Raw genomic sequence first — 11,347 nt, forward strand, 5'->3', positions numbered from 1 at the left:
TATATAAATAGAGTAAATCAGATTGAAACATAAATTTTGTTCCCAGTGAATTTCATGTTTTACAAAGACCATTTCCCCTGAACAAAGTGGCATTTAAGAACATTAAGTGCTTGAATGGTAGAGTACATATTTTTAGTACTTACCATGAGTATAGTATTATTTGAAAAAGAATAGTAGGGGCAGGGGGTTGTATTGGCAAAGGAGCATTCTGCCCTTTCTTGTATGATCCTACACTTGCAAATATCACTTCAGGGGACTCTCAATTTGCATAATGCCTGCTAGGAAGGGAAAGCAAGAGAGCTTACTGATGGGGAAAAAAGGATTAAGTGGTGCATCTCAGTCAAAATCTATTTTATCTATCTGCCTTTTCTCCTCTTTATGTCATTGGGTTGAGTGAAATTGAGCAGTCAAGCATGCCCGGAGGTGTGGCTGTCCTGGGATGATTGTGCCTGTGCAGTGATGTGCATCTCTTGGAGGTGTCCTCACGCCATGGCAGCAGAGGCTCAGCAGGCTGCTGTGTGCATGTCACAGCTCTCACCCTCGTGTATATGCATTATTTAGGAACAGAGGAAACTGCCAGTTCAAGTCTGAACGTTCCCTTGCTTTTGCGCTCTTTGGGATGCTAAGCAGCTGCTGACAATGATCCCCCAAAGGAAATTGTTTGCCCCTCCATCCACTCTTGATGAAAACCCTTTATTACTTTGTAGGGCTGCTGTTACTGACCTGGAGGTGGGAATCCACATCGTGGGTGGATCTACAGCCTAGGCTAGTCATCACAGATGCTGGTACCGCCTTTCTTTGGGGTTGTGTTACTGCAGCTGTGATGGTCTGTGGACACAAACAAGACAGGTTTTTAGGTAGACAAGTTTTATTTATTTATTTATTTATTTATTGGATCAAGGAGCAGCTGGAAAAAGCTGGCAGCTTTTTGAGCATATGAGCTTCAATTTCAGATCTGGACAGGCGTGTTCAAAAGTTCATCCAATTTTTCCAGCTACACTAATTGATCTAATAATGGATACTACTATTTTTTTTTTCTTGCAATTCTTACCTTTCCTAATTTCTCAGGGGTTGATTTGTATTTCCCCCACCCACCCACCTATGCTGGAAGGAGAATTAAATGAAGTGCAGGAATGGGAATAGCAAAACCACACTGCAGTGATGGCTGTGTACTTACATGACTTCCCTCTACTGGCCAGAATAGGAATATTTCAAATATACCCTAGTCCCATTTGCTAAAAATTAATGGTTCTCCCTTGTTCCAGGTGCTTAAAGTGGTTCTTCTCTCCTTGTCTCCACAAAGCTCTGTCTGGCACCGGTATGCACAACAGTCAAACTGGGAAATCCTCAGTGCTTCCGAGATATGCAGGAAGAATTAATTATGTATTTGTAGAAGAGCTTAAAGGGAGCCATGGAGGCAGTGAGCTAAAGTAAAGGCAGAGGAAAATATTGGACAAACAGTAAATAAACGAAAATATAAACTTAGTGGTACACTTGGAGGAGAGCTGCCTCACTATTCACCTGGAATAGTTCCACTAGCAAATAATGGATTCTTAAGTAGAATTGTACAGAAATGGAGCTGCATACGTACAAAATAGCTGTGTCGGTTTTCAGAACCAGATCTCGATGTCCAGATCTTGCGTGGCAACTCTGAGGGAGTGCTGCTGAAATTCCCGAGCTTTGTTTTTTCCTGAACCATGACAGCCCTGTCCTAAAAAGCAACTGAGAGCATCATCGGGGCTGCTCAGGATGTCTGGTTGCTGCCACAGCACAGGCTGCAGCAGCAGTACAGCCATTGCCACCTTCCCCCAGAGCATCATTTATATATGCACAACAGGTTTGGCGTAGGGTGAGCAGGCGCAGCTCTGCCTGCGTTCCCCCGTAGTCAGGAGGAATCCTCATTAAGTCAGCTCTAATGTTGTCCTGAGATTTGGCACAAAGCATGTGAATAAAGGAAAGAACTGAAAATCTACGGATGAAGGAATCTAGATGGACCGTATCCCAGAGTCTGTGAGAACCAGCTAATGAACAACTCCAATTACCTTTATAAATATCTTGGATATTGGATCTTGGGCAAACCCTCATTGCCATGAAATGCAAAGGTAACACAAAAGCGTTCATGAGAAAGCAGGCCAATTTCCTCCCAGCTAATTGAGTCACTGTTAAGCTACCCAAGTCCAATGCACTAAAGTCACACAAGTAGCTCCAGTAACTGTGTGGGAAACACCACTTGGATTGGGGGTTAAGAGAAAATATCTGTAAGCATACATGCACAATCAATAAAGTATGCCGTGACATTCCCTATTCAACAAAGCATATCAATGAGATGTTAAACCCCGGATGGTCTTTAAAATTTGGCAGAGTCAGGACCATACCAGAGAGTGAAACCAGGAGAAACAAATGGGATTGACTCAACTGTGCTTTCAGTTACAGCAATGGGAACTCATTGAAACAAATCTGTGTCAGTGTTAATATCTGAAACCCGAATTAATGTTGGAGAGGCAACATCTTACATACTCTGATGAAATGAAAGGTGCTTGGGTGGAACTGACAGCCGAGTCTGGACCGTAATGCTAAGGAGGAAGAAATCAAACATGATCACTTTTTGCACAGAGTTTCAGCCTTAGTGGATGAAAGGAAAGCACTAGACTGAGCTGCATAAGGGCAGATTCTCAGCTGGTTAAAAATGTAGCTTCACTGGTCCATACACTTAAAGAAAAGAGTGTGGTGTTGGTGTCTGAAATAATCTTGTGACATGTAAGTACAAATTGGCTTGGACAGGAAGGCTGCTGCAGAGACTGAAACCTGGCTAATGGACTGTAAACATCGGGCAACTGTTAATGGGAACATATGGGGCTATGGGGAGGAGCTGTTCAGGGCACTGCAAGCAGAAATGCAAGGTTTGGCTTTATTTAATATCTTCATTAACGAGCTTGGAGAGGGTACAATCAGTGTGTTAATTAAACTAGCAGAAGATATTAAACTGGGAGGTGTGTCAAAAAAACAGCCTTTGGTATAGAAATAATGGAAAATGACCTGGAGAGGTTGTAAGTGTAGAGAGGAAATAACAAGGTAAGCTGCTGCATGGGGAGAAAACAAAGCAATCGTGAGGAAAATAATCAAAAAGCAGCTATTTAGAGGGTGGGAGACACTTGGAAAGCAGTAAGACTATAAGGGACGAAACAGAGTTAGCAGATGGCAAATTAGGCCCAGTTTTTACTTCTATTTCTATTTTTACTACGTCTTTTTTTTTTTTTTTCCTTTTCTTTTCACCACTGCAGTTACACCTTTGCAATTCTCTGGCTAAATGTAGCCCTGTGGGCTGGCACAGCTCTGCATGAGTTATGTTTGTAATTTACCACCAGAAGTGGCTCGGAGGCCATCTGAAAGCTCAGGGCTGCTTGCTCCAGTGCCAGCTGCCTGCCCCGGACAGACCTGCAGCTGGCCACCGCCACCTTGCTAGTTGCCATCAGCTGAAACCTGGTTGCTGTAGGTGTGAACTGTTAAACTTAGAAGGCTTTGATCATACCTCTGGTGAGTTAGAGTCCCATAGCATGCCCAAGGGCAGGTGTGTAGCTCAAGTGCTAAGCCTCTGTAGTGATGCTGTTGTGTGTCAGGGACCCAGGAAGGGGGAGGAACAGGCACCGAGGCACAGCAGGACAGCAAGGAGACAGATTACACCGTCCCACACAGCTGAGATCATGTCTGCTATACCCGGTGCACCAGCTATATTGGCAAGCAGCGCAGGGCAGCCCTGAATTCCTCTTTTGTGTCTGGGTGCCACGTCATGGGTGTCACCACCACCAAATTACTGGCAAGCCAGGGATAAATAACACGCTTTACACCAGACACCTGCACTTGCCAGTGGGAAGACTTCCATCGACTCTTTGGACTTCGGTTCCCCATTCAGAAAAAAAAGTGGATCTAGCTCCAAGCAGGGATGCACTTTAGTTTGCCTGATTATTACATGCAGTTTGTTTTGTCATCTTACTCATGTGCTTAAAGCCAGAGATGTGCCAAAGCATCTTTCTGACAATGGTCCTTTATGTTGCCAGCTCTGAAGGTTTTAAAAAGTTTAAAACAGCAGTAATATAACCGCACTCCCTCCCAAGAATGAGGATAAAATAGCTATTTTCAAACAGCTATAGAAAACTGTAGCTATTCATTTTCTTATAATTGAATGTTAGTTCCATTGTCAACCTGAGCACATCCACAGATGCTGCCGTCATTTGGGGGCTGTTTAATTTATTTACCAATAACAGTGAACAAAGAATTTCCAGTCTAAGAATATGGTAAGCTTCCATCCCAAAGAACATGCAATCATAAGTTTAGTGTCTCAGTGGGATTTTTTTATATCTCTTTTCAAGAGAAAATACCTTCTTTTACAGAAAATAGGTTCTTCATCTGTACATCTACACCGCACAGATTTACTACTGTAAATCCTGCAAATAGCCTTATTGAATTCATTGGAAAAACTCCATGAATAAACCTTGGCCAATGCTACCTTTGACTTCAGCTTAGGCAGGGCTCAAGAGATTTTGTAAAAGCATCAGGTAAGACAGTTTGTTTAGCGTAAGGCACTAAGCAAATTTTTAAGGAAGATCAGAAGGAAGAATTACTAAAGACTTATAAGGCACTTGTAGCTTGCAGCAAATACATGGGTCTCATAAGGTCTTTCTGGCAGCTTTGTCTTTCCAGCGCTGTTTGTAATGCATAGCTTGAGAGGCACAGCAGTGTTGTGGCATCCGGTTGATCAGAAGAAAGGGAGCATGTGGGTGGGCCAGATGTCATTTATTTTCCTGGTGTTAAATTTTGCCAAAACAGACTCTTTTAGTTATATGGTTTATTTTGTTGAAATGTAATTATTATGCTAATTATTTCCAAATTTACTGGTTAATTATAATTCTGAGATCTCTGTCTTCGTGCTTCCAGAGATGTACAAGCTGTGGAAAATGTTTCTTAATATTAATTTATTTCTCCAACCCTAATTCATTTGGCTAATGTTCCTAGAACACAAAAAGTAACTTCCTTTAACAAGAAGGCACGGCTAGCTCCATAAAACAGCTGATCTGTATCGAAAAGGCATTTTGCTCAATCTGATTTCACTGCGAGAAACAAATGACTTTAAAAGAAACACAAAAGAAACTGAATGTTGGATCTCGGATGCATTACATCATTGCACAATTCCCTGAAGCGTCCGTTTTCCGGGGGGATGGGGGAGAGTGTTGGCCATCCGACTGTTGCTACAGGATGTGTGCTGCATGCCGTTCCAAGGGAAATTGGAAACACTACTTCGCTTCTAATTGTGCAAATGAGTTCGGTGGGAATTCTGTCCCCGATTTCTGCAGATGCAGAATGCAGGATGCACATGGGCTCGGTTTGTGTATTGCCAAGCAGAACGGCCTGACTACAAAGGTGCTGTTTGGTACCCAGACCTTTATTTCAGACCTTGGTCTCTGTCTACTGTGGATGACCAGGGTTAGTGGTGGGAGTTATGACCCTTTCTTCCTCAGTTCCTGTGCTCACTCGGTGAGGAAGGAAAAGGGGAGGTTTTTCTCTCTGTAGTACACTGGGGTGTTCAACATTACAAACACACTTGCCAGATGGAAACTTCCAACTAAAAGCTAGATGGGGTGGTTTGAAGCTGACCAGGAAGGTGACCAAACTTTTTCTTTCTTTTTACCTTTTCAAAGAGGAAAGTGTCATGGGTGGGAAGGGGAAGAACTGAATAACACTTGGTGAAAGACAGTTGGGGAACCATTGAGCTGGAGGAAATTGTTGCTCCACTGACTTTGCAGGGACAGATGTGCTGTGTAGTTGGTGAAGATTAACCTACAAAACTCTTGGGAAACTCACTGACGTTTCACCCACAACACCCCGAAACAGAAAACAAGACCTGGAGCACCATGAGAATACTGAGGTCTGCTGGATAGGACTGAGGAGATCGTGTCATTGCCTGTCACCCTGTGGGAACTGTGTTTACTTTGTGGCCCTTATTTTGATATCGGCTGTGTGTGTATCATAGGCTTTTTGAAGCATCCTTTTCACTTCAGCTTGTTGAAAATGACAGGGGATTCCTTTCAATTGGGGGTGGAGAGATCTACATCCCTTTTCTAAGTCAAGTTTTGAAATTTTCATGATGGCTTATTGAAAATTGAAACATTTGATCTGTTTATGTGTGTAAGAAATGTTTATACAGCTTGTACATGCAGCTGTAGGATGGGAGTAGCACTGAGAGTCCCATACTGTTCCACATGAAGATGTTTTGATACATCTGGGAGAATGTAAGCAAGTAGGTCAGTGGAGTATGACTTCATGATTTGGAGCAGAGGCAGAATTTGGGGGAGTAGCGGCAAGGCTTTGCTGGAGGAAAAGCAACAAATGGAAAATCTGAATGATGACTTAGGCTAAAAATATCAATGGTAAAAGCTGAGCTAAATTAAATGTATGCATATGACCCAATAAAGACATCTGATGCTTGTCTTTACCTTGGGAGAAACAGCCTGTGCGTGTATGTCGGTATTTTGCCTCCTGTATGAGTTCCAGGGAAAGACTAACACGCGAGGGGATATCAGTAAACTTTCCCCTCAGATTGTTTCAGTTCTAATTGCTAATATAATAGCAAGAGTGATAACTAATTGTATACGTATTTCTGTAAATACTCGGTATTCTGTTGTGCTTGGCATAAGCGTGTAATTTGCTGGCAGTAAGACCAGACCTTTTGATTAGCTGACAGATCACACGTAATGTAGAAAGCTGCTGCTGTTTTGCATCCTCTTAAGCCACATCCATCTTAGTTCATCTGAAAACATCCCCGTTCGACAAAGCAGAGTTCCCAGGTCAGAGAAATTTTTATTCTCTGTTAGTCATATGCCAATGCAACATAATAAAGTGTCTTTTAAAGAGAGAAGTTGAAGTTGTTCCTGCTTCTGAGTGATCCACATGGAGCTGTTAGTACATGCTGGTGGCGTACCTTCTGCTTAAAGATCCTGAATTGAGGTTAGCAGTGAATAGACCAGAAAAATATGAATGATATCAAATATGCTAGGATGGCATGGCTCATACAGAAAGGAAGAAAGCAAGAAAAAATATGTGATTGATGCATGTTGAGTTTCCAGTTATTCTCTGAATGGAGCACTTTTTTCTAACCACATCACACGAGTTTTGACAGTAGCTCGGGTTATGGTCTCAATTTTGCATGGGGAATATTTTGTTTTCACAACTACCAGAAGCTTCTTTCTTCTCAAGGGAGGATGGAACTGAAAAGAGAGCCTGAACTCCATTTCCATCAGTGTTTAAAATACAGCTACGCATGGCACAGAGATTCTGCACCAAGTGGTGTTTCAGCAGAAGTCAGTCGGGCTTTTTGTCTTTTTTGATCCTGCGTGCTCAGCAGCTAGTACCAAGAGGTTGGAGCTGCTGGCAAGGGGAGGCATTAGTGCTCGTTATGGGGGGAAAAGCAGACAGCAAGAGGTGGAAAATACAGGATGAGCATTGGGAAAAATGCCATCAGTAGGGTCTGGTGGGTGCTCAGACTGAAACATTGCCCTGGAGGGTGCAGGATGGTGTGGCAGAAGGGCCCAGGCAGCAAAGGCAAGTCTCTCTTCCTTCTCTGAAACCTCAGCTGAGGACAGCTGAGCTCCAGTGCTCGCTGCAATGCTTTAGTCATCTTAGTTTTAGCAACCGTAGATAAATCCCTACAAAAGCGACACAGTATCGTCCCTTCTCAGAGGATTTACTGGGCACTGCCTTCAGGAGCCACTTCTTGGTCTCTGTGATACTGGGGACTTGGCTCGAAAGTGGCTGAGGAGAAGAAGACCTCGTAGGAGTTGGGTTGAGAGCAAAGGTTGGTTCTGGGTTTGTTTTTCAGGTTGGCTCGTGGGAGGTGGTGATGGCTCTTGGCCTGTCCCATCGGGACTGACAAGTATCAGTGGGAACACCCGTGGGTGCTGCAGGCTGTTTTCATCCCCACAATTTCATCCCCCGGGTTGCCGGGGGGCTCTGACCTTGATGGTGTAACCCATATAGCATTGGGGGAATATCATCCAAAGGGAAAGTCGGTGGCCTTCTCTGCACAGTCACAGTGAAGAGGAGCCAGACAAGAGCAAGGGTTAAAGCTCTCAGTGAGATGGCACGGGAGCCCACCCAGGGAGATGGATCTGCACGTCTCTTCTCACACAGAGCATGCCTCGGTGTGTGTGTGTACATCACTAAAATTCACGGCTGCCTAATTTCCCGTCTTCAAAATATCAAGCAATTTCTAGTGCCAAGGAACCTAATCACCTATTTATTAAAATGAGACAGACAATAAGTTTGTGTGGGGAAACGTGAAGGCAGTCCGCATTGATCATGCTGATTTAGGACTGTACTGCCTTCGCAGTTTTTCCAGAGATAAATTCCTTGCGGCTAATTGCATTATAAATTCCGTTAAACCATTTTCATAAGGTATTTCCCTAAGATATAAGCCCTCCATCAAAACAACAAAAAGAGCAAAGGAACAGTTGTGGGTTTTTTTCCTAATTAAATGTTATATGAAAGTAAGACGAGAAAAAAATTATGTGATTTGTGTTAATTAAATGCTAAGTCTTTTGTCAGGGGCTGGTTTTAAACACTGGGGGGACTTGTTGAAACTCATACAGATTTTTCCAATTGAAAAACGTAGAGTCCTGAGGGTTTTGCCCTCAGATCAAGATGGTCCTGAGCCAATGCAGGTCAGGATTTCAATGCCACCAAATTTCAGAGGCTGTACTCCTGGCATGCCTTGAATCTGAACTGTGCTGAAAGGTGACACAGACACGTTCAGGATGCTGGGCTGCCATCAGGAGCACCTGGGGAGCGCAGCAGTGGGGATCAGCCTATTCCTCCTGCTGGGGCAGCCCATGGCCATGGGGTTATGCTGCCTGTAGTGGGCATCCTGAGCTAGAGATGCTGATAGGAAATTGCATTTGCTGCATACAGCAGGGATGAACACCTGTGTTTGTTTGCCGGAGAGCAGTTCCCCAAATACTCAGTGACAGTACCTGGCAAAGTGCGTTTTTAGCGGCGATCTCAATCATTTTTATCAAGCTGGGTCAGGAGACACTGAAGCACAGAGAAGTTAATTGAATTTCCCAAGGAAGCATAGAAAGCAGCGGAGAACTGAACCTGACTTCCTTGTTTGCCAGCCTCCAGCACAAAGCAGCAGACTGTTGCCTGCACCATTTTAATATTTCTTCGGGTGACTGCGAGCAAAGCATGACATTTCTCTTCTTCCTTTCTTATTGAAGGGCACAAATTCTTGTTCCTTGGAATTATTTGTCATTTTGAGCATGCCTGTACAAATTCTCTCTTCAGCTCCTACAAGCGATGTGCTGTGAACTCATTTTAGAGAGTCCAGGCAGGGAAAGATCTAAGTCAGACCAGGAGGAGGCTGGGTCTCCTCCTGTTTTCATGTACAAAGTGTTTCACATAATGCCCAGTTCCAAAAAAAAGAGTAATTCAGCAATTGGGAGATTTCTTTTCCAGGGTATTTTGCCACAGGAAAGCCTCTCCTCCTAACATCTTTATGAAACCGGGAGGCACAGCTACTAGGGTAGCTGTAGCCATGAGTCTGCTTTTGGACTAGAAGAAAGTATCTTCTTTTCTTCCTCCTCCTCTCCCCCTCCCCATGCAGTAAAGTTATTCAATTACATAGAAATTGGGACATAAATGTATTGCCTGTGGCCTTGTTTTGGAGCCTCGTGATAGCTCTGGTCACTGAAGTGGTCATGGCCCTGCCCCGGGCTCCCCTAACTGCAGCCCGCCAACAGCCAGGCACCTGCTGAGGGCTGATCACCCCCTGCCACCACGACATGGGGATAGGGGCTCCCCAAAAAGGCAATTTTTTTCTACAAGTGCCCTCACGCAGGAGGGAGGCCTCTCCCCCTCTTGCTGACGGAGCCCTGATGCCTGAAGTTTAGGTGGCTGGAGTCAGACGGGTTGGCCGTCACCCTGTGTGATGTGCTTGAGGCTGTGGGAAGCCATTCTGTGAGCTACCAAAAGGAGTAAAGCTCACGGGGCTGGGTGTTTCTTGGGTTTGAGCATTAGTTAATTAATTAATTCTCATGTTGCCCTGAGCTGGGTTGGGTGAGAGCCCTTTACCTCAATGGCGCTGAGGTGAAGTGGTTTCTGCAGAAGCACCAGGAGGCGGCAGAACAGCCATTAGGCCCAGGCCTCATGAGACTTCTCCATCTCTCTGCTCCAGACCGGGGAGACGCTCAACCCCTCCTTAAATGTGCTGTGCCCTGATCACGAGGATGCTGTAGCAAACAAACCTTGTGTTGACCCTCAGATCCAAGGAGTGAGTTCCCTACCATACAGCATGACAAACGTTAAAGGTGCACGGAGGAGCGTTGTAGGCCGGAGACGCGTATAAGAAATTGAAGCCAGGGGTTAGTTGAAGAAAAAAAAAAAAGCTATTAGAAATGTTCCCCACCCAAATTTGTAGAAACCAGATGACTATAAAGATGAAGAAGAAAACTTTGTAAAATTATTGCATCTTCCAAAACATAATTTTATCCTTGTGCGTAGGTAACAGCTGGCATAGGAATGGTTTTTAATCTGGGGGAGGGGGACCTCTGGTTGCTGGTGGGAAAAGTAATAGTAATTTGTGCAAAAAAATGAAGAAGGGGGGAAGAGGGGAGGGAGAAAAGCCCCATTTTTAATTTTTTATGGTAAAAGGGGCATTTGTGGTTCTCATTTTTATGTTGCTGTTGACAACAATTGTTACGTGGTTGTTAAATTTTTTTAAGTTATTTTAGTTTTTTCCAAAAGTGACCATGATTTGTTACTTATACTGTAGCTTACAGAAGTGACACACTTAATATCGGGGGGTCCAAACCTGGATATCTACCAATGGAGATGGAGATCAGGTAAATGCACACCTGCTCTTCCAAAGAGAAAAAGCTGCCTTTTGGCAACTGCTTTGCGAGGGAGCCGCAGGCTGTACCACCAGCGTTTTGGAAGGGATTAGATCGAGCGCTACCATTAACAGCTCTGTGTAGGCCCAGCATGGCTTTGTGCGACATTGACGTTCAGACACGCCATCTGCCAGGAGACTCCGGGTCTCTGGAGAAGGCTCTGGCTTCTGGCCCTAGCAGTAGCTGAGCACAGGTCCCCGTGAGGAGACCTGGCAGGAGCTGTGGTCCCCGCAGACTGGCCCCCGCGCGAGCACCAAGTACCGGCTCACTCTCCCAGCCGGAGGGAAGGCGGTGGTGGCTGCAGCGGGGACCCTGCTGGAGAAGGCAGCTGAGAGGGAGGTGTCTGCAGGTAGAAACGAGTAATGATGTCGTGTGTGACCTCTGCCATGCCTGTCATTGCCTCTTCTCTT

The 11,347-nt window shown here is 44.6% G+C and overlaps 1 protein-coding gene across 4 annotated transcripts in view; it reads left to right on the top strand.

Moving 5' to 3' along the window:
- The window catches only part of SEMA5B (semaphorin 5B), a 260,702-nt gene that overhangs the window by 243,215 nt on the left and 6,140 nt on the right, over window positions 1–11,347 (top strand). Inside the window, exons 24-25 of one of the 4 annotated variants that reach the window (XM_084523002.1) lie at window positions 10,223–10,318; window positions 10,820–10,889. The exons of 1 other annotated variant lie outside the window; for it this stretch is intronic. In XM_084523002.1, the coding sequence (XP_084379128.1) occupies window positions 10,223–10,318; window positions 10,820–10,889 (166 nt within the window). Of the gene's footprint in view, window positions 1–10,222; window positions 10,545–10,819; window positions 10,890–11,347 lie in introns of those variants that run through there. 2 more of the 4 variants (XM_084523003.1, XM_084523005.1) reach the window with 2 other exon arrangements.

Source organism: Aythya ferina (genome assembly GCF_964211825.1).
Source record: "Aythya ferina genome assembly, chromosome: 6".
Taxonomy (NCBI): domain Eukaryota; kingdom Metazoa; phylum Chordata; class Aves; order Anseriformes; family Anatidae; genus Aythya; species Aythya ferina.